Consider the following 24,160-nt stretch of genomic DNA (forward strand, 5'->3'; position numbering starts at 1 on the left):
CAGATCCACGTGATGAAATCACAGGTGGTGGTGATCACACTCACTCGCTCTACAGCAGCTGTGATCCAGGCTAGCAGGTCACTATTAGTGAAAGTTCAGCTCAGTGGTGGATATCCAGCCGCCTGGTGGATGGTCAGTGAAGGCGGTTTGCTGTGCTCTGGAGATGGCTGGTGATGCAAATGAGGTCACAGGTGGTCATATTCCAGTTGGGCAGGTCTCCAGTGGTGTTGTTTGGACCAGCATTTTGATGGTGCTGGAGTTGCTACTATGTAGGTTGATGCTGGTGGAATTGGGCCTCTGCAGGTTGGTGGTAATCTTCCAGCTAGGCTGCTCTCTGATGGAACTGTTCAGCCACTGCAGGCCCCTGGTGATGTTGTCCCATTATTTCAAATCATTCGCTGTCGGCGGTAGGGATGTCCCTCGGAGCGTGGTGTAGTGGTGGTGGCGGGGAAGCCGCTGAGCACTTCCTTGGATATGATGGCCAGGCATTTCCTCAACTGCTTGGTACTGGAGAAGCATTGCACGATAAGTCTGATGCTTTGTAGGAAGCCGATCAGCATCCTGCTGGTGGTGGTAGTCCAGGACAACGCCTCACCCGCAGTTATCAGCCAAGCACACCTGCTGCAGTGACTGGTCACCCAAGTGAGAAGCTGGAGGGTTGTGGCAATCCACACCAGCTTCTCACTTATGCTGCTCAGTGCGGCCTGCAGATCGCTGATGGTCAGGGTAGAAATCAATGTCGACAGCTCACCGGTGGTAGTGTTGGTGATCCAGGTGGCTGTGGTCATCCAGATCTCCAGGAGGCTGCTGCGGGTGAGGGTGGTGGTCCAGGCGATCAGGTCTCTGGTGCTGCAGATCCAGTTGATGCAAAAATACACCTGCCATCACGTTCTGCTAGCTGCTAAAAGGGCCTGTTACTTGCCCGGTAAGCCGGGTGCTGATGCCGGCCCTGTGACTAGCGGTTGTACAACCGGCCCATATGCTTGTGTATGCAGCTCTCTCCCTGCTACGGACCAGACAGATTTCCTTGATCTTGGCATCCTGTATATCAACCCTCATTGAGTATACATTACAAGGCGTATGCAGCCCTGAACACCCTGAGGACTTGAGGGCAATAGGAAAAATGGCATTTCTAATATGTTTAGTCCTTGCTAAAAATTATTTTTTAAATCACCTGGTGTCAAGTTAAACTGATTTGTAATCTATTTCTGTATAAAAAAGTCCATTACTTATCAGCTGCTGTATGTCCTGCAAGAAGCAGCAGCAGATTAAATGTAACTTGGGCCCACCCTGGGCCCCCAGTGCGGCTGAACCACCCCGCTAGCAGTGGCGCAAGCTCAATATTCTTAGGGTAAAGGAGGACACAATCCAGCCCTGGACCGTTACTAAAATGCAGAGAGGTGGGGAGCAAGCACAGAGAGGCATTATAGGCCTAGGCCCTGCTAGTGATGTAACGATACCAGCTTTTTTATTTCGATACTAAATACCAGTTCGATACCTCAAAAAAAGATACAAATATACCTCCTTGTGCACAACAACTATCATAGCCGCAGTCTGGGGAGAGGGCCCCCAGACTGCGGCTATGATAGTTGTTGTGCACAAGGAGGTATACTGGGAGTTGTAGTGCACAACGAGGTATGTTGGGAGTTGTAGTGCACAATGTGTACAGCGCCCAGCACACTGACAGCTCCCTGCACCCGCAATCAGCGCACTCCTCTCCTGACACCCTCTGTGCTGCTGTGAAACCCCCCCCCCCCCCCCCCCCCCAATAAGATCAGCACCCTCCTCTCATGACATCCTCTGTGCTGCTGGGACCCTGTGACCTCCCTTATAAGATCAGCACCCTCCTCTTCTGACATCCTCTGTGCTGCTGTGACCTCCCCTATAAGATCAGCACACTCCTCTCCTGACATCCTCTGTGCTGCTGTGACCTCTCCTATACGATCATCACCCTCCTCTCCTGATATCCTCTGTGCTGCTGGGACCCTGTGACCTCCCCTATAAGATCAGCACCCTCCTCTCCTGACATCCTCTGCGCTGCTGTTACCCCCCCATAAGATCAGCACCCTCCTCCCCTGACATTCTCTGTGCTGCTGTGACTTCCCCTATAAGATCAGCACCCTCCTCTCCTGACATCCTCTGTACTGCTGTGACCTTCCCTATAAGATCAGCACCCTCCTCTCCTGATATCCTTTGTGCTGCTGGGACCTCCCCTATAAGATCAGCACCCTCCTCTCCTGACATCCTCTGTGCTGCTGGGACCCTGTGACCTCCCCTATAAGATCAGCACCCTCCTCTCCTGACATCCTCTGTGCTGCTGGGACCTCCCCTATAAGATCAGCACCCTCCTCTCCTGATATCCTTTGTGCTGCTGGGACCTACCCTATAAGATCCGCACCCTCCCCTCATGACATCCTCTGTGCTGCTGTGACCTCCCCTATAAGATCAGCACCCTCCTCTTCTGACATCATCTGTGCTGCTGTGACCTCCCCTATAAGATCAGCACCCTCCTCTCCTGACATCCTCTGTGCTGCTGGGACCCTGTGACCTCCCCTATAAGATCAGCACCCTCCTCTCCTGATATCCTTTGTGCTGCTGGGACCTCCCCTATAAGATCAGCACCCTCCTGACATCCTCTGTGCTGCTGTGACCTCTCCTATAAGATCAGCACCCTCCTCTCCTGACATCCTCTGTGCTGCTGTGACTTCCCTATAAGATCAGCACCCTCCTCTCCTGACATCCTCTGTTCTGCTGTGACCTCCCCTATAAGATCAGCACCCTCCTCTCCTGACATCCTCTGTGCTGCTGGGACCTCCCCTATGAGATCAGCACCCTCCTCTCATGACATCCTCTGTGCTGCTGGGACCCTGTGACCTCCCTTATAAGATCAGCACCCTCCTCTTCTGACATCCTCTGTGCTGCTGTGACCTCCCCTATAAGATCAGCACCCTCCTCTCCTGACATCCTCTGTGCTGCTGTGACCTCCCCTATAAGATCAGCACCCTCCTCTCCTGACATCCTCTGTGCTGCTGTGACCTCCCTTATAAGATCAGCACACTCCTCTCCTGACATCCTCTGTGCTGCTGGGACCTCTCCTATAAGATCAGCACCCTCCTCTCCTGACATTCTCTGTGCTGCTGGGACCCTGTGACCTCCCCTATAAATTCAGCACCCTCCTCTCCTGACATCCTCTGTGCTGCTGTGACTTCCACTATAAGATCAGCACCCTTCTCTCTTGACATCCTCTGTGCTGCTGTGACCTCCCCTTTAAGATCAGCACCCTCCTCTCCTAAAATCCTCTGTGCTGCTGTGACTTCCCTAGAAGATCAGCACCCTCCTCTCCTGACATCCTCTGTGCTGCTGTGGCCTCCCCTATAAGATTAGCACCCTACTCTCCTGACATCCTCTGTGCTGCTGTGACCTCCCCTATAAGATCAGCACCCTCCTCTCCTGACATCCTCTGTGCTGCTGTGACCTCCCCTATAAGATCAGCACCCTTCTCTCCTGAAATCCTCTGTGCTGCTGGGTCCCTGTGACCTCCCCTACAAGATCAGCACACTCCACTCCTGACATCCTCTGTGCTGCTGTGACCCCTCTATAAGATCAGCATCCTCCTCTCCTGACATCCTCTGTGTTGCTGTGACCTCTACTATAAGATCAGCACCCTCCTCTCCTGACATCCTCTGTGCTGCTGTGACCTCTCCTATAAGATCAGCACCTTCCTCTCCTGACATCCTCTGTGCTGCTGTGACCTTCCCTATGAGATCAACACACTCAGTACACACACAGTATACATAGCTCCTCACTTGCAGTCCACTTGCTCCTCTCGAGTCATCTATGCCTCCTGTGTGTGCGCTCCATCTCTCTGTGCCTCCTGTGTGTGCCCTCAGTCTCTCTATGCCTCCTGTGTGTGCGCTCCATCTCTCTGTGCCTCCTGTGTGTGTGCTCCGTCTCTCTGTGCCTCCTGTGTGTGCGCTCAGTCTCTCTGTGCCTCCTGTATGTGCGCTCCGTCTCTCTATGCCTTCTGTGTGTGTGCTGCGTCTCTCTATTCCTCCTGTGTGTGCGCTCCATCTCTCTGTGCCTCCTGTGTGTGCGCTCCGTCTCTCTATGCCTTCTGTGTGTGTGCTGCGTCTCTCTATTCCTCCTGTGCGTGCGATCCGTCTCTCTGTGCCTTCTGTGTGTGCGCTCCGTCTCTCTTTGCCTCCTGCGTGTGCTCTCCGTCTCTGTGCCTCCTGTGTGTGCGCTCCGCCTCTCTGTGCCTCCTGTGTGTGCGCTCCGTCTCTCTGTGCCTCCTGTGTGTGCGCTCCGTCTCTCTGTGCCTCCTGTGTGTGCGCTCCGTCTCTCTGTGCCTCCTGTGTGTGCGCTCCGTCTCTCTGTGCCTCCTGTGTGTGAGTTCCATCTCTCTGTGCCTCCTGTATGTGCACTCCGTCTCTCTCCTGCGGCCACTGATAACAGGGCCCGCACTGCTCCCCCGCTCTCCTCTCATCCTGCTCCATGTTCTCCAGGGTGTGTGTGCGCTCAGCTTCTCCGGATCCCTCTCTCCAGATCAATAAATACCAACCTGCTGACACTGGGAGCAGACAGTACGCTGGCGGAGGAGGTGACACCAGGTGGCAGGGGGTGACACTGAGAACATGGCCGGCGCTCAGATAAGTAATTTAAAAATAACACTTTTTGCACTTTACTTGATTGCACGTTTGCTGCTTCCTGGATGTACCTATTAAGGCTGGGTTCACACTATGTATATTTCAGGCTGTATTTGGTCCTCATGTCAGGTCCTCATAGCAACCAAAACCAGGAGTGGATTGAAAACCCAGAAAGGATCTGTTCACACAATGTTGAAATTGAGTGGATGGCCGCCATATAACAGTAAATAACGGCCATTATTTCAATATAACAGCCATTGTTTTAAAATAACAGCAAATATTTGCCATTAAATGGCGGCCATCCACTCAATTACAACATTATGTGAACATAGCCTTTCTGTTTTTTTTAATCCACTCCTGGTTTTGGTTGCTATACAGCCTCAAATATACAGCCTCAAATGTACGTAGTGTGAACCCAGCTTAAAGGTGTACAGGGCCGGACTGGGGCTGAAAAGCAGCCCAGGTTTGCCCTTTTTTTGTTCTCAGTTATCATTTTCTAAGTTAGCTTGCACTCCTCTTATCCCCAATATCTGATCAGTGGAGTGCTAGCACCAGACACCATATTGATCCCCTTTTTGCCAGAGCTTCAGCACTTGCACATACAGAGAACAAACAGAGTCAGAAGCAGACAGCTCCGTACACAGTGTAGTGGCCATACTGGGTTACTGCAGCTTAGCTTTAATTTAGTTCAGTGGAAAATGAGAAGCAGTAACCCAGCAAGGCCACTACACAATGTAGGGAGGTCTTTGCTGCTGGCTGTGTTTTCTGTATGCAGCCACCATTGCTCTGGCCAACAGCTGATTGCCGAGTTGCCAAGTTTCAGCACCCGATTGATCGAATACTGATGACCTATCTGTAGGATAGGATAACTATAAAAAAAAAATCCTTTTAAGACCCCTCTACTTTCACCCCACCTTTGAAATGGCAATGATAAACTCCTGTTCACATGGAATCAAAAGCAGCAGCAGGGAGGACTGGTCTTGCAGGGTGCTGTGACCATATTGGATATTAGATGGCCATTAACCAGACACATAAAACAATTCAAAATCTATTAAACAACACTGTATAAAAAAGAATGCCAGCTTTAATGCTACATAACAACATGTAAAGACTGGATACAACAACAAATTGATGATACAGTGTCTGTATTCTGGCTACAGTTCTAATAATGGCCATAGTAGTGGTAAAACCACAGCCTGTGGTCTATTGGCCTGTATTGAGTCCAGTATAATAATTCCAAGGTCATAGCTGGAGCAGTGACTCTCTAGCCCCTGTAGTCCATAGCCTGTGTAGGAAGTCCGTTATACAATCCTTAATACATATCAGAATATGTGGCCTCTGTGGTGGCCCTTGATATGACTTGGCTTTGTCGGCCGGTAGCAGGTCGTACCGGTGAGTGATAGCCTGAGATGCCTTGGAAGTCCAAGGAGGAGGCGCTATTCTGTTTATCCGGATCTAGTTCCTCTTCTTCGTCAACTCCAAAGGGGGTAAGATCATGGAAGTGGAATTGCCTCATAGGTTCTCCGATTATTCCGATACTGTTTGAAAACAGAGAATGATGTGAGATGAATGGATGAGCCCTTTCCCTATTACATACGTTATGCAATGTCCCTCTGGATTCCACTAAGTGTGTTCATACACATTAGATCATTTTCATACTAACCCTCCTATTCTGGTGGGAGTAGACAAGCCTTATGTGTATGGAGGGCTCCTGACTCACCAATGGCAGATGTCCGGAGAAAAACAGAGGTGGATTTTAACATGCACAATCCATTTGTTCTCATAGGAGATATGACCCCAGCAAAGAGGTCTAAAATCTTACCCCCCTACACCCATTGTAAACACATGCACACCCAGAGATAAGTGTCGTCCAAAAAACCATACAGTGAGAATCACAACCTCCTGACCCTTGTCTGATATTAAAGGGAAACTATCAGCAGGACGAATCTAGCCTGCTGATAGCTCCCTACTGCCCACGGGACCTGGAGGATGAAGGTAAGTTTCTCATCTTCAGCGCAGTTTCTGTGCTGTTTGTTTAATACCACGTCTAGTAAGGTTGTTTTGAAAACTGGAGGCAGGGCTGCTACCCCCAGAGCACTGATCCTTCAGGGTACCCCTTTAAGAACTTGCATGCCTAGCCAAAAATCCATGTATATATGGTAGTCAGGAGAAATAGCTCCTGGCCAAACTGAGCAGGTACCAAGAATAAGCTGCAGAGGAGAAACTTCCATGATAAACTTCTCACCAGGATGGGACATTGTAATCCAGAAGCTCTTCCATATCCAGGTGTTCAGTGCCTTTCGGGTGAAGTTCATGTTGATGGAACAGGTACTGGGATCTCTCCTTGGGAGTTGGAATTAGAGAGCTGAGAACAGGGGAGCAATGGGTGATGATTTTCTTGACAGGGGGCCGTTTGGCATTAGCTTTCCTGTTCAAAAAATAAGTTACTCTGGTATAAATTCACTATAAGATATAGCACCTTGCACTATGATAACAGTAGTTCTATAGCATGATATTGTGTAGTATTTAGGAAGTTTACTGTGTCACACAGAGCCTACAGCAGCGTTCTTCAACATGTAGCTATTGCAAAATTACCACTCCCTGTAGCTGGAGATACAGGTTGGAGACCACAGCTCTACAGCCTCAGTGGGGGGGGGGGGGGGGGTTGGATCGAAAAGCATAAAATCAACATAGTCACATGCAATGCTTGCACAAGAACTTTTGTAGACCTAAGAACCGCCATACAGGGTTTCATATCTTCCTGCCTAAATCTACATAATATCATATATAAACTACAACCTGGATAAAGGTGGGTGTGAGCCTCTATGTGATCATATATTAATGCTATAAATTACAACATCCATCGGAGCCTGAGGGATCGCAGTTGCAGTACAGGGTGCGGCTTATACGGCATTTGTACAGCTGCAAACCTCAAGTTCTAGGAGATGATTGATGCAAACTGTGTGGACATAAGTCTACTGAACTGTATAACAACTATATACTGTGAGTAGCATGCAGAATGCTGAAATATATATCTGGTAGTAAAAGGAGTTTCATTATTCTAGGGCAATAATTGGTCACTTATACTCTCCTAATAAAGCACACTATCCCTACAGATCTCCATTGTATAAAGCTGTCCATACACATAAGACAGCCTGTTCTGCTGACAGTGACCTCTCCTCTGCCAAGTCACATGTGGTTTAAGGGGAGAGAGGAGAGAAAGATGCTGCCAGAAACCTATTGGGCATGCTGACATCCTGACCCTTATATCCCCCCAACATCTGATGTCTGGGAAGAGTTGGGAGGCTGCTGGTCGGCCAGTTCTCACACTTATCTAACAAATATGGCCACTAGAGATATAAATACAGGGCTGTATTAACAGCTGCTGCTGCCCTAGGCACTAAACCTGGAGACGCCCCATCTTCACGCACCTATTGGCGATACCAGACCTGACCAATACCACCATACCCCCCACCCCCTGGAAAAGACACCAGATTTACTGGCAAGTCTGAACGGGAGGAGGGAAACTAAAAAAATAAAAACAAAAAAACTAGTTTTTTCTGTCCCCCTGCTCCCTGGTGCTGCCCCCCTGCAAGGTGCTGCCCTAGGCACCGGACCACGGGTGCCTAGTGGTAAATACGGCCCTGTATAAATATATACTGGCCCCATTGGCTAGTCTTATGCAACAGCGCCTTATACCTGTCCTCAGCATATGTAGCCTTCTTCTTATTCCCAGACAAGTTTCTGCTTGGCGCGGTATCCTTCGGCCTGAGGGCAGGATTAAAATTATTGGTACGCAATATTCTGCCAACCTCTTCCTGAATTGCTTCCAGTTTCTTGCGTCTGAACACAACCCAGGCGACCTGAATACAGAAACTGTATAAGCACTGTAAGGGAACAGACACACATGTAAAAAAGGAGACGATATGTGCAGCTCACAGTTCATGTACATAATAGGCACCATTCACATTACTGTATGTCAGAGGCATCACAATGGCATTTTTTTGGTACTCTATATGGGGTTATTATAAGGACTGTGCAAGGTTATGCTATTTTTCCTGTAACTGAACTTTGCTTTGTAATTGCTATTTTGTAGCTGTATACATGTATATACTTCACTTGTATGTCAGCTGGTCTTCCTCTACAGATCTTATTGCTGGTAATAAAAGCCCTGCAGCAATTCACACATTCTTTGTAACTTACATAAGAGAAGCAAAAATGTATTCCATATATAGCATAGCTTATGTGTCTGTCTATCTATCTATCTATCTATCTATCTATCTATCTATCTATCTATCTTCTATCATCTATCTATCTATCTACCTATCTACAGACAAAAAAACAGTGCAACAGCAACCATAGATATTAAAAAATGAGGCTCTTAGCAAACCATTTGATCAAACAAAGTGTACCATGTCACCATGTTAAGGTGTCCTCAGAGACATGGTCCCTACTCTAGCATTTTCACACTAGCAATGGCCTCTCCTGGGCTAACAATAAGCCTACAAGGATGTTGCATTTTTTGTTTTTTTTGTCTGTACTTTAGCCACATGTTTTTTGAGTGTGCGAGGAAACCAAAGTACCCAAAAAAAACCTTGCAAGCACAGAGAGATCATACAAACTCTTTGCAGATGTTTCCCTTGGTGAGATTTGAACCCAGGATCCCAATGCTGCAAGGCTACCATATCTATCTATCTATCTATCTATCTATCTATCTATCTATCTATCTATCTATCTCCTATCTATCTAACTATTTGTCTATCTAACTATGTGCCTATCTATCTATCTATCTATCTATCTATCTATCTATCTATCTATCTCCTATCTATCTATGTTGCTCAAAGATTGCCATTTTTTGCTGCCCCCAGAAATCAATTCCGAGGAGATTTCTGGGTGCAGCAATATGCAGGTCACAACATGACCCTATTGACATTCATTAGATGCGATGATCGGCAGCATGATGTGGCCAGGCAAAGCCATCACAGCTCTAGCCTTATCCAGTTGCAGAAACCTCATCACAATGAATCATATTTATGAAGAAAACAGTGTTACAAACAGTAATTATTGTGAGGTTTTTATTGTGAGAAAACACTTAGAGGTGGATTTATTAGGCCTGGCAGCTCACACACCGGTCTTAGGTAATCCTTCCCCACCACCACCACCACCACAAAGACACACTGCTCATGCCTCTATATAAATCCAGCACAGGGATAATTTACACCTCTAATAAATAAGGCATGCACAGGGTTTGCAAAAAAAAGAAAGTTGTAAAATGTTGTGACCTATGGCAGTCTTTGCCTAGTGCACAGAATGATAAATCCCCCTCTAAGGCTATCTTCCCACACAGTATTTTTGCTCAGTATTTTGCAACCAAAAGGAGGAGTGGATTGAAAACACAAAAAGGCTATGTTAACACACATTTGTCATTTAATGACAAATAACGGCCATTGTTTTAAAACAACTGCAATTATTTGCCATTAAATGATGGCCGTCCACTATATGTGAACATAGCCTTTCTGTGCTTTCAATCTCTACTCCTGGTTTTGGTTGCAAAATACTGAGCAGAAATACTGTGTGTGAACATAGCCTTAAGGTTCTCCATTCTCCATCTCCATTCATCATATGGGAAGCCGTCATGTCAGACATTATTATAAGAACAATGTTCCTGTCAGCAGCTGATAATAGGTAGTTTCTAATATCTAAGGCTATGTTCCGCCATTTGCATTCAGAGTCTGTACAAAATGTGGCCGAACCTATCATTCACCAATAACTGCACAATGCTTCTAGATTTATTAGCAGCTGTGTTCCCTCACTTGCAGTTTTGTTGTTATTTACATTATTACAGCCCAATTGGTTTTGTGGGCTTTGCAATTTTTTTCTAAATTGACTGGTCTTTGCCATGTGATCAGCATTACCAGGCTTAATCTGATTGTTTATGACAAGAAAAACACCTGTGATGAAGCCTGGTAATGCTGATTAGAGATGAGCGAACTGGGTTCGGGTTCGAGTTGATCCCGGAGCAATTATCTGCCAAATCAGGCGGATATCTCCCCATGTAATAGAGACAACGATCACCTGACAAGAGGGCAAATGCTTGCTCTTCAGATGATCTTTGTCTTTTAGCCTGTCAAGCTAGGGCTGCACAGACATCAGTAGCAATGTCTGTGCAGCCCTGCCCGTACAATTATCAAGCTTTATAATAGGCTTTGTAAGTGAGCGGCAATCTAGCAGATCAGTTACATTTGGCTGAGTAAAACATGAGAAGGAAAGATACCGGTACCTCAAAGAATCGTCGGTCTCTGTGCGTGGATGAAGCTCTGCCTCTGGAACATAGACAAGTGAAAACTACAATGAACTTTTTTACATGTTTCATGTTGTAGACTCTCTTATTATAATGTTTATTGAGGGAGAAAAAGAGCTGATGCCAGACACCTATGGAAAGCATTGGGATGGAGCATGTTGAAATCCAAAATCTGAGGGAAGAGTCTGGCAACCATTCACCTAATGTCATCTGTCTTCTGCCTTGGCAGATGTACTTTGTAATGACACCCTCCATTTTATAGAGAAACTATAAAGAGAAGACCACAACCTGCTGTTATGTTCACATAAAGCTGGGGACACTAAGGATGAAGGAAGTTTACTTACATTTATCCTAAAATCTTCACTTTACTCATCATGCAAATTAGGCGGCTTGGTGCACTGGGGGCATTTATTTTATTTCATGGAGTGTGGAGAATTGGATGAAAGTGATACTCAGTGATTAATCTACGTTGTAAAAACAATATCAGATCTGGTGCAACTCACCTATAAATCTCAAACCGAGGTATACAGACAGAGACACAATACTCAATGTGTCAAAAAATGAGTCTGTCCTCTGGGTATGAGAAGTACAGTGGTCCCTCAACATACAATATTGATTGGTTCCAGGATGACCATTGTATGTTGAAACCATTGTATGTTTAGACCAAAATTCTATGGAAAACTGGCCCAGGTAAAGAGCAGCACAGGACATGTAGTATCACACTAATACTGGGGATTTATGAGTAAAATGGCCAGTTTCATTTGTTGATCATCTAGTTATTGACGTGCTGCAGATCCGGACTGTCTGTAGCATTGTATGTTGAGTCTGGTCTCAAGTTACGATGGTTCAGAAAGGACCATGAAATCACATAAAATCATGGTAATCATACAAAAAAAAATCCTCCTGACACCTAACGTTCTCCTACTGCATAAACTATGATGAGAATCAAGTGGAGTAGCAGACAGCAGAGGAATGAAGTGGTGGCCATTCAAAATCTGCTCATTCCACTTTGTTCCAACATTGTCACATGACTTGTTACTTGTTGTATGTGTCCAATATGCAGAAGAGGATACAAATCGGCTTCTGTATATAATGTATCAATTTGAATGCACATGCACATCAGTGGCTGTAAGCCCGGCGGATGTTTCTTTAGGTCTCAGCTGAAAAACTATGAATAGTTTATATGGATAGATCTGTTAGGACTTGTATTGGTAAAACTGCTGAGTAAAAACTCCTCAGCAGAAACAATGCTACACAAGTGTTCCCAAGCACAGCTTTTTTTCTAGAAAGGTATTAGTTGCTGTTAGTACAAGTCAACCTCTCGTTACAACGAACAAAGACGCTACCGGCCGCTTGTCCTTAAATGATCCTAGTTTGGCCGGAAAACAAGTATGTAAATAGTTAACAAACAATGAGCAGTAACATGCCAGTAACATAAGTTCCAATACATGGCCTTATACATCAACTTCAATAGAAAATACACAGATTCAGATGGCTGAAAGTAAAATGGAGCAGACAAAGTCGACAAAAGATTCTGTGTAGTTACAGAATGAGTCAACGGGTTTGTGGTTTTAGAGGGCACTATCACAAAAATGAAGAACAACAGGATTGTTGATCTGCTCTAGAGCCTAAAGCTGATCGTACACATTAGATATGCCTTGGCCTAATCTTTCTATTTTTTGGGGAGATAAGCTGTCACCAAAGGAGTTTGGCAGCAACTTTCTTTCCTTCTGCAACACTGAGCACATGCACACTCTGGCGAGCTAAACGTACATGTCTGTGAGAGGATAAGAAGATAGCTGTCAGGCTAACAAATGTTCATCCAGCAACTATCTTATATGTATGTAGGTTTATGCTGTCCTATCTCAGGGTAGCATAAACTAGTGACAGAGAAGCTGAACAGAATGATGTATCACTTACATTGTTCTGTGTAGCTGATCCAGAGATCTCCTGCTGAATAACATGGATAATAAGTAGTCCCCTCTATTATGTGCGTGAGCTCAGTAGTTCTTGATATTCATGAGAAGCAGAAAACTCCGCCCACCAGCTGCTGATTGGCAGTTATCTATCCATGCTGTCTATAGGCATCCAACGGTAAATCAACAGCTGGAGGGTGGTGAAAGGGGTGCGGCAAGTATCCTATTTTCCTGTATATTAGGAGAACGTCTGTACAGAATGATGTAAGTAATACACTGATCTGTTCAGCATTTTTGTCCCTAGTTTGTGTCTTATCTTATCTGTTCTGTCTTATCATTAAGGAAATATTATGGTGTTAATGGCAATAGAGGAGACCACAATTTTATAATCCAAGGATATCATACTTTCCACATGCCATATGATGTTGTTTGCCCATTCCTTCTCCGAGTACAAGAATGGAGTACTTAAAGGCAAGGTGCTTCATTGCAGTTTCTATTGTCTTATTAAGAGCGTCCATCTCCTCTTCTTCTAGAACTTTTGGTCTCCTGGAAATCCAAATAACAAGCAGGATTACTTTATTGATAAACAATAGCCATATATATATATATATATATATATATTGTGGTGCCCTGGATTATGAACATAATTCGCTTTGGGACCGTACTTGCAATCCAAATCACTCTTAAACCAAAGCAGATTTTACCATAAGAATAATAGAAATGCAGACAATTGGTTCCACACTCCAAAAATAATGATTTTTTTAATTCTGAATAACAAGTAAAACAAATGAAACACACATTTAGAAACAGCTGAACATGTCATATTATAAGTTACTGCACATTAATGGAGAGGATGGAAAACACAAGGGCTGGCAGAGACTGCAGGGAGTATGAAGGAATGAGCAGGACAGATGTGGGCCTATACATGCAGCACTCTCTATCCGGGGAGAGAGGGGTTACAGCTATGAAGAGAATACCCCCCCACAGTCCTGTCCCCTGATGTAAGCCCCAGCCTCAAGTGGATCTGCTATGATTTATAAGGTGAGGGAGACTTTCTGGGTCAGAGTACAGTGCTGTAGAACCCGCTATGCAGACCATGCCCCTCCCCCACTCTCCCTCCCTCCCACATTACTTTTCTTTACTAAGCCTAATCTACAGCTTGTATAATACTTCAGAGCTACATTCATTTTCTTTTCTGCTGGCGGAGCCATTGTGTACATACATTACTTATTCTGTGCTCTCCTGAGTTATCTCCTATGTTATACTTCAGAGCCACACTCAGTATTCTGCTGGTGGGATCAGACATTATATTACTAATTGTGTACAGAGCCCAAACTATCGCTTATATTATACGTCAGAGCTGTATTTAGAATTCTTTAGGCTTCAGGACAGAAATCTCCCAGAATTCCCTCCTCCACTTATCTAAACTCTGGGAAGTGTTATATAAATGCTATCACTTTATTAAGAATAGTGCATGGCTGGCCATAACTTTCGCAGTGATCACAGATTCACTAGCAAAACAGTCCTGTAGTGATGTTTTTTGGCAACAAACACCTATTATTATGCAAAATCTAAAACAACATTTTACAACTTTTTCTCCCCATAATTCTATATACAACATTCTTACGTAAAAAAAAAAAAAAACAACACTTACGGCAATAAAGATTTAGGCTGTTTGCCACGGGACTGCTTTACCAAAAAGCAATACAAGTAGTTGATCAAGGCCATGAGGAAGTCATCAAGTTGCTGAGATCTAGAAAAACAAAAGTTTTTTTTTTTAATTCAGTTAATTAATCTGCAAAAAAATGATCGATGGTTGTATGTAATAACCTTCTAATATCCTATCAATCAGTGACTGGGTATTTATATATATACAGATTAGTACTGGCAGTAAGGGTCCATATACAGAACAAACCCCCTGCCAACAAGAGCGCCAACCAGTAGAATGGTGCTTATTAACCCCTCCAAGACCGAGCCCTTTGATGCACGGATGTCCGGATCAAATTAAATCGATGTTCCTTCTCACCTTCTAAAAGCCATAGCGCTTTTATTTTTCCAGCTACAGGGCTGGTTGGGGTGTCATTTTTTGTGCCATGATCTAGTTTTTATTAATATCATATTGGTGTAACAGAAAATGTTTAATCACTTTTTATTATTATTTTTTCTGATATATAATTTAATAAAATCAACAATCCTGGTGTGTGTGTGTGTTTTTTCTTTTCCGTTTACGCCGTTCACCTTGTAGGAACAATAATGTTATATTTTAATAGATTGGACAATTACGCACGCTACGATATATCATATGTTTATTTATTTGTTATATTTTTATTTTTATAATGGGCACGGGGGTATTTTAAACTTTTATTGGGAGGGGGGTTTATAAGGGTTTTTTTTAAATTCCTTTAAAAACTTTTTTTTTTTTTCACACTTTTCACTGTAAAACATTAGATTGCATATACTGATCTAGGCTATGCCACAGCATAGCATAGATCAGTGTTATCGGCAATCTATGCATAGAGCCTGCCTCAGGGCAGACTCTATGCACAGATGGCCGAACCGACAGGACAGAGGTAAGAGGCTTAACCCCGTCCGTGGGTACATGCGATCGGGACCTTGCATGGCTGCGGGGGTCCCGATCACTCAGTGATTGAAGCTTGTTCTGTCACTGAGTACCTTAAACGCCGCGATCGCAACGTTTAAGGGGTTAATGAGACGCAGCAGCAGGATCGCAGCTGCCTCTCATTACCTCCAGCCGTGGACACTGATATGTGCAGGGCTGCTCTCACTGCAGCGGTCCCGCACACATCAGTCAGCCCCTGAAGTCAGGAATGTATATATACATTCCTACTGCACGAGGTATGTGCAGTAGGAACGTATATATACGTATTACTGACGGGAAGGGAATAAAAGGAGCTGAGCTGTGGTCTTTTAACATGTTGAAACGCAACGATCATGTCAGCAATAGTCTGCTGTTCACCACCTTGCGTAATAGGAGCGTTGGCAGCAGACCGCCACTTACTTCAATGGGCAGGCCAGACGTACTAAGGATGGCCCCCCTACTGCTCCCTGCACCCCCTAGCTCGCTGTCTGTGTAATAGCTGTCACCACTTCGACTCATGCTCAAGGATGCTGTCGCGTCCGCTCCCTTGGCTCAGCTGATCCCAGGGCCCCAGTGCAGGGGCCCGCACGGCCATCCCTTTGGCCTCTTAGGGAGCCTGTCTGTGCTCTTTCTCACCCCCTACGGTGCATTTCATCTGCAGCCTGTGCCTATTTATTTCCTGATCACCCCTGGCTCTCTTCTTGGAGCCTCTGCTTTGCTTCCCTAAGCACTGTGGTCCCAGCTGATTTCTGCCATGATTCCTGTCAGTGACTCGTGCCCCGTGGTTCCTGCCTGTGAGTCCTGTCCGTGCTTTCTGCTGTGTTCCTGCCTGCTGACCTGTCTACATTGTCTCCTGCACCTCACCCACCACTGCTAGCAAGCCAAACAAGGGGTAGCAACCTGGGGGTAGTCTGCATAGCAAGTCCATCCTGCCTTGTGGCCGGCTCTGACGATGACTAGTGGCCCCTTAGACTTGGTTCCCTGGTGTGGCTTACACCATCGCTAGAAGCAGTCCTGTGGATTCACGTGGGTAACAAGGGGGAAGCGAGTGCTGACCTGACTGGTCGGCGCTTGCTTCCCCCTCAATATCATGTTGTGTAATACAAACCTCTTATTGGGCAATGATCGGCTCATCTGACCAATAGTCAACTCACATAAAAGGCCACTTTCTAGTAAACTTGCTCAGTGTACAGTATTAGTAAAATACAGAGCATATGCCATAAATGTCCCACTTTAAAAAGAGCAAGGAAAGCCAATCAACCCTTGTGTTAAGTTATAGGGAGTGCTACCTATATACTGCATGGAATAATAGAAAAACATTTAGGGATCCCAGCCCTCTGACTGAATAAAGCTCAGACAGGGATTTCAAGGATGAGCATAGATCTAGCAATAATGCGAAGAGAAAGTTCCGGGTTGTGGTATCTGCTATGGGAAGCGTTACTGATGTTTTACATTTACCCATGACTGATCTATTCGCTTTTATGAACATATTTTTTGCATTCAATAGTGCATGTGATATACCTGAAAATGTTGGAAAACCCAAAAGTCAAGCAGAGTCGTTCTTGTTCTTCAATCAGGTTTAAAGCAACTCCTGGAAGACAGTGGGATATGTACATTAGTTATGTTCTCAAGTTTTCTTGAAATTCCTTTAATCTGGCATCTGATGATATGTCTGTGCACGCTCTGTATAGATAGAGGACCACCTCTCTAACAACGTCCTATAAGGGATCTATGTCTGCCCCTCTCTAGCTTTGGAGGTCTTCTTTTTGCAACAATTGCACTAGATAATCTATATCGGGACTTGGAGATACTTCAGCACTACTAGTCCTGATAGCTCTAAACTAGGGATATACAGTAGTCTATGGTGCGGACAGACATTTAAAGCGACTCTGTACCCACAATCTGACCCCCCCAAACCATTTGTACATTCAGATAGCTGCTTTTAATCCAAGATCTGTCCTGCGGTCCGTTCGGCAGGTGATGCAGTTATTGTCCTAAAAAAAATATCTTTACATTTGAAGCCCGTGCCAAACGGGAGTATCTGTGCCCTAACTTTGCACCACCCCTCCGTCCCTCCTTCCCACCCTCTTCAGCATTAGGAATGCCACTGGAGCATTTTCTACATGCTGAACACTGCACAGGTCCTTAAAGGGGTAGTGCGGCGCTAAACAATTATTCACTAAATAACACACATTACAAAGTTATACAACTTTGTAATGTATGTTATTTATGTGAATGGCCCCCTTCCCCGTGTTTCCCCCCACTCACGCTAGACCCGGAAGTGTAGTGCATTATACTCACCGCATCTCGTGTCGACCCCCGTCCGCCATCTTGGGTCAATGACGTAGTCTTCGGGAGGCCGGTAGAACCGCTCCATCTGTCCCTTATGCCGGCCCCCCTCTGCCACCTCATAACTGTGCTCAGCCGCGATTGGCTGAGCACAGTTATGCTCAGCAAATCGCGGCTGAGATGCTAATGACACGGCAGAGGGGGGCCGGCTTGAGGGACAGATGGAGCGGTTAGGCCGGCCTCCCGAAGACTACGTCATTGTCCCAAGATGGCGGACTCGGTCAACACGAGATGCGGTGAGTATAATGCACCACACTTCCGGGTCTAGCGTGGGGGGACACAGGGAAGGGGGCCATTCACATACATAACATACATTACAAAGTTGTATAACTTTGTAATGTGTGTTATTCTGTGAATAATTGTTTAGCGGCGCACTACCCCTTTAACGATCCAGCTTATGTGCCGGGCTGCCACAGGTGGGGAATAGGAGGCAATCTGCCTGGAGAATTCCTAATGATGAAGAGGGTGGGGAGGAGGGACGAATGGGTAAAAAAAAAAAGTTTTTTTTTTAGGACAATAACTGCATTACCTGCCGAACGGACAGCATAACAGATCTTGGATTAAAAGCAGCTATCCGAAGGTAAAAGTGGTTTGGGGGGGGGCAGATTGTGGGTACAGAGTCCGTTTAAAGGGGAACTGTCAGCTAGTAAAAAATTCTAAACTGCTTACAGAGACCATCTATACCTGTCTTGTAGTTGTCCGAGGCTGCAATCATCTAAAAAAATAGAGGCAAGGTGATGCAATTAGGTTTCATGGCCACGCCTCTCTGACACTTTAGAGCAGAATGCCTTTTTACCCAATATTATTTCCAAATGTCAGTCAAGCATATTTTCATTTGGACTCAAGGTGGCGCTGTAGCAGACACAGTTTGTAACAATAAGTCTCCACTGTCTATTACCCTTTGTTTAATGCAAATCGTGTTATGATACTTCCTTTGGGTCACATCTATAGCAGTTTAGTATTTTAATAGTCAGGTGTAATTTTACCTTTTTAGCTGCTTTCTAGTCATGTTCAGTATTATAGAAAAAAATTAAATAAAAGGTTGGGCTTCTATGAGGACTCCTGTGGTCATTCACTTGTTCCCTCAATTATGGAATATGAATTAACCATCAGCGGTATTACTCATCCCCCAGGTCCTGCACCTATTTCTAGTATTAGTTTTATGTCACCTTCAGGCCCCACAGATAATGCAGCCATATCCAATACACCCCATATACCGATACCCAATATATATGGACATATAACATGGATGACACTTACTTTTCACATCTTCTAGGGTCACAAATTCATGCTGCTGCCTCTTCTTCTGTTTAGGGGATTTAGTGATTCTGTCCGTGGAGCTTCTTTCAGGGGATTTAGATCCAGGTGCCCAGCGATAGGAAGTGTCAGATCGTCTTGAATTGGAAAAGATTATGTTCTACTGATACATACTATTAAGACAAAGATATCTTCTTACATTGACTATTTGGATCAATTTACATTACTATAAAATTTACTATACTAGAAATGTGAGGGTCTTAGTATTCAAATTTTTTTTGGTATTTGAAATAATAATGATGAGGGCCCACCCGCCAGGACGGGGCAACTTCATTGAGATGGGTCCCTACACTAACATGATACCTGGGCAAACCCTTAGGGTGCTTTTACACAAGAGAGATTTAGCTGACAGATTTCTGAAGCCAAAGCCAGGAATGGATTTGGAAAGAGTAGAAATCCAGTCTTTCCTTTATTCTTGTCATCAGTTTCTCTTCACTGCAGATCAGTTCCATTGAAGTGAATGGAGCCAAGCTGTAATACCACACACAACCTGGGGACCAGGGTGGCGCTGTTTTCATAAGAAAGCAACTATATTTTTCTTCACCGCAGCACATAGATAAAGCAAAATAAACTCTAACCTTAGAGCTGTGACTTGAAGATTCTAAGACTCAATGAAAAGTCTGACCTACCATATTCTTTCAGGAAAAGAGAAGAAGATTCCCACCGGGAATCATTGAGGCTATTGGCAATCACTCTTTTAAGTCATCTCTAAGCAGCTTGGAATGAAGGTGTATCAGTGGAGATCCCCACTTGAGAACCCCAACAGTGTTATGACCCAGTTTTCCCAGACTCCACAATACTAAGCCTTCCTTGTTAACATTTGTGCTTATACCAAAAAGTCTCTTTTATATGATCTATTGGCTTATATGGACGTCATTGTGGATTGCAGAGCACAGTGTGTTACTGCCGCCCAGCTTTTACTGACGCAGATAAAACTCAGAGACAGCTGAATATTTCACAGTGTGTGTGAGTTATACCATGCCTCTGCTCTGGACATCACTCAATGTAAAGCAATCTGTCTATTGTAAAATCCCATCAGATGGTGCACTAAAAATGGACTATTGTGGTCTGGCAAAGCCGGCTAATCTGCTGGAAATCTAACACTTGAAGGCCAGGATCCACCCCTGCCAAGATATTATCATATTGTAAATTCTTCAATGTTCCAGTCATTGCAGAAAAATAGATGAGGATAATAGAAGACAGATCTGAACATGTGTTCCAGTAGATTATTTGCAATGCAAAAAGTTAACTGGAACCAGTGTGTGCAGATAGAATGCTGCTATTGTTTAGCCGAGATCATGGAAAAGATCTTATTTAAAGGGGTATTCCCTCTCTCTATAGTGATGGCATCTTGCTAGGATATGCTATCACTTGAATGGGGCAGCACTGCAGTTCCTTCCATAGCCGGGATGCCGAAATCCGTTGTGCAGGAGTAAGACACAAAGGGATGTGATGCTGGACCAGTGCTGTGTCCTCTTTATTCCCACAGTCAGTGGGTCACAGAGGTTACTTTCCCATTAGTATCCTAGCAAAATTGCACAAGCCCCATAGAGTTACATTATAAGGACATCTTGGTCCCATGACACAAAACCAGGAGACAATGCGCTTAGCGCGGTCTTCTCCCAGTTCAACAGACTTCGATTGATAAAAAATGTTGACATGTCCCTAGCACTAGAATATTCAGTGATACTTTAAGGAGTTTAGAGTCCCAGCAAGCAATAGGGTTTAATACAGAAACTGTTGTTGGCCAACACAATAGAGTATTCATTTGCACATATGGGGTTTAGATATTGTTGACGGTATTCTAACATAAATTGGCAAAACATTACATCAACATATTCTCTGACAATTCACCCCAAATAAGGAGCCTTAACATGCTTCTGTCACTTTAAAAACTTTTTGATCAGCCCCAGGGGCGTAACTATTGCTGTAGCAGGCACAGCAGCTGCAACAGGGCCCGGCGCTCTGGTGCGGTAATGGACTGGGCCCCCTGATCAGGCATCACTGGCAGCGCCTGTTGGCAAAGAAGGCCTCCCAGGTGCTGCAAATGTCCCTCTAACTGCAGGCACTCCTGATTAGCACTTGCTGTTAAATACAGCGCTGTGATTGCAGAGCAGGTAGACACTGGCTCCTCGCCCTGCCAACCACTCTTGTGGCTCTAGTGCACAAGTGATGTGCCAGAGCACTGGGGGGCAATAAAAACTTTGCTATGGGGCTCAGCCATTCACAGTTGGGTCCCTGAGTCAGTGTGTAAGCAGTTATGATTAGCACCTGGTTTCTCGGACATGTCAAAAGTTTTTTTTTTTTAAAAGTGACAGTGCCCATTTAAGCTACCATACACATAAAAAATGGCACAATGGCAGGATCAGCTGACCAAGTAATATTTATGGGGGGCTCTTGACCCTTCTTTGATGGAAGATGTCAGGGAGAGAACAGTGACAAACAATGGATTACAACTACCAGGCTGGAGGCTTGTCTGAAAAGTGTACATTTTCTTTAATAGCAAAAAAATTGTAAAATACTAATCTGAATCTGAAAAAAAAATTTAAAATGTACCTTGTAAATTCAAGTGTTTTTGTCTCCTCTTTCCAGTACCATCTTCCTGGAGAAGGTTTTGTTGTCTGTAGGCAAAATAACACATGAATATAAGATCTAGTCTTAAAGGGAATGTGTCATCAGCAATGACCTATTGCTTAAATCAAGTTGTTTTTTTTTAAGAATTTTGGTGATGCTTCCCGATTCTTCATTTTACTACATGGGCAGGATGACAGTAAGAGCATGTTAGTGAGTACCACTATTTTTTGTTATTTTATATTATTACTGTGCAGTACTTTATTTTTGCAGTGTCTAGTGACGGCATTGCTATTTAGCTAATTGCTTAGAAGTGTTATTTAGCCATGGCATGGCACTGTTATTTGGCCAGTATATCATATGGCCCTTACCACATGACCACATTGACAAGTATTATGCTGCGTTTACACGAAACGATAATTGGCCCGATCGTACGATTAACGACGTCGGAGTAACATTTTTTTTTCATAACGATCAGCGTTTAGACGGTACGATATATCGTACGGAAAAATCGTTTTGGGATTGTTTTAAGATCGCCCGCCCGCAGCCCGGCCTCCCGCTCATCTGCAGCCCGGCCCCCAGCTCATCCGCAGCCCAGCCCCACGGTCATCCGCAGCCCGGCCCCACGGTCATCCGCAGCCCCCTGCGCCGGCTCAATCGCCACCCACGGCGGTCCGATCGCCACCCCCACTGCTGCTGCTCCGATCGCCGCCGCCCCGATCACCCCCGCCACGAGCATACCTTACCTGCTCGGCATAGCGGGTGCATTGATTGGCTGAAGAGGGGAGCCGGGAATTTCAAACAGCTCCTCTTCAGCCAATCAGTGCTGCCGTGCATTGATTGGCTGAAGAGGGGAGGCGGGAATTTCAAACGGCTCCTCTTTAGCCAATCAGTGCTGAAGAAGAGCACTGATTGGCTGAAGAGGAGCTGTTTGAAATTCCCGCCTCCCCTCTTCAGCCAATCAATGCACTGAAGAGAGGAGCCTTGGAATTTCGAACACCCGCTACGCCGAGCAGATAAGGTATGCTCGCAGCAGCGGCGGCTGCGGGGGGAGGGGCGATCGGAGCGGCGGCGGCGGGGGGGCGATCGGGGGGGTTGGGCGATTGGAGCGGCGGGGGGGGGGGGCGATCGAGCCAGTGCAGGGGGCTGCGGATGAGCGGGGGGCGGGGCGCTTCGGGACTTTCGCGACGACTGTTTACACGGAACGATCTGCGAATTTTTTGCGAACGACGAACAACGATTTTAGAACATGTTGTAAGATCAAAATGAACGATTTCTCGTTCCTCGTTTGCTGCGTTTACACGTATGATTATCGTTAGAATTTGATCGTTATCATGCGAATTCTCACGATAATCGTTCCGTGTAAACGCAGCATTAGATGCAATGTTACAGTGGTCGTTTGGGAGCATCCCGTACACCTTATCAGCAGCCTAATCCGCGCAAGTGGTGGGAACGTCCGACAAAAGTCTAAGGTGTATGGGGACCTTAAAGAGACTCTGTCAGCAGGTTTATGGTGTCCTATATAAGGGTACCATAAACTAGTGACAGCGAAGATGAACAGAATGATGTATCACTTACATTGTTCTGTGCAGCTGGCTGAGAGATATCCTCCTGAATAAGTAGTCTTCTCCATTATGTGCATGAGCTCAGTAGTCCTCAATATTCATGTGCAGCAGGAAACTCCGCCCCCCAGCTCTGCACATGGGCAAAAACGTCACCTGTGTGTGTGTTATGGTTTCTGTCCTGAAGTTCCCATTTCAATGGAAATTTTGTAGCAGGACCATGCAGAACAAAGTGAAGTGACTTTTATTCCACGTTAAATCGAGATTTTCTTAGATGAAACCAGCGCTACTTTCACACAGTTTTGGCTGTGATTTTTTTCTATTTTGTGAAGTGCCTAGTGTATGGCCAGCTTTATACTGAAGCCCCATTTACTAGGTCCGGTAAGGGGGGGGGCATAATTGTGTATTAATAATACATAGTAACGTGTTAGTAATAGGATTACGTGACTACACAGTATATCATCTGAATAGTTATTATTAGAGGATCCTTTACATATGTGACTGCCAACTTTACACTGATACCAGCTCTACACTACATGTCATTTACTAAGTGTATAGTGACCCAGGCAGAAATATTGGAAAAACACTCAATTAATAGACTAACTGCATTAATAACGTCAGTGTTTATTGATACACTTACGTGTTTTATTGTAAAAATCTAATAAAAAATATACAGCAAAATAGTAATGTTTGGCGTGTAGAGTGTCCATGTATGACACTGGAGGATTTCTGTGCTTACCTGCTCCATGTTGTCACCAGACCAGACTCTGCTCAATGTTTATCCGAGCTCGTCTGTCACTAGGTAACTAATCTATTGTAACAAACTGGGTGGGCAGGATGAGAGGACAGAGCCAGGGGCGGGCACATACACAGGCTTGGCTACGGGGATCACATACAGC

At 45.1% G+C, this 24,160-nt stretch overlaps 1 protein-coding gene across 1 annotated transcript; it reads right to left on the reverse strand.

The window, feature by feature from the left end:
* Positions 1 to 5,712: 5,712 nt before the first annotated feature.
* On the reverse strand, positions 5,713 to 24,160 carry PPP1R36 (protein phosphatase 1 regulatory subunit 36). Its single transcript, XM_069951093.1, has 10 exons — positions 24,001 to 24,160; positions 21,685 to 21,749; positions 19,072 to 19,205; positions 16,984 to 17,053; positions 14,518 to 14,616; positions 13,269 to 13,409; positions 10,927 to 10,969; positions 8,346 to 8,533; positions 6,892 to 7,074; positions 5,713 to 6,184 (listed from the first exon to the last, which is right to left on the reverse strand). The coding sequence occupies exons 1-10, from the start codon at positions 24,007 to 24,009 to the stop codon at positions 5,959 to 5,961; spliced, it is 1,158 nt and encodes a 385-aa protein (XP_069807194.1). The 5' UTR covers positions 24,010 to 24,160; the 3' UTR covers positions 5,713 to 5,958.

The sequence above is a fragment of the Dendropsophus ebraccatus genome, chromosome 13 (genome assembly GCF_027789765.1).
Source record: "Dendropsophus ebraccatus isolate aDenEbr1 chromosome 13, aDenEbr1.pat, whole genome shotgun sequence".
Taxonomy (NCBI): Eukaryota; Metazoa; Chordata; class Amphibia; order Anura; family Hylidae; genus Dendropsophus; species Dendropsophus ebraccatus.

Excerpts from the sequence above, each read along its gene's own strand:
- PPP1R36 (XM_069951093.1), bottom strand. Across the intron at positions 8,534-10,926 it reads GAGACCGACGATTCTTTGAG|TGCTTATACAGTTTCTGTAT; the intron begins GTACCGGTATCT and ends GTTCCCTTACAG. Across the intron at positions 6,185-6,891 it reads GATTACAATGTCCCATCCTG|TATCGGAATAATCGGAGAAC; the intron begins GTGAGAAGTTTA and ends GTTTTCAAACAG.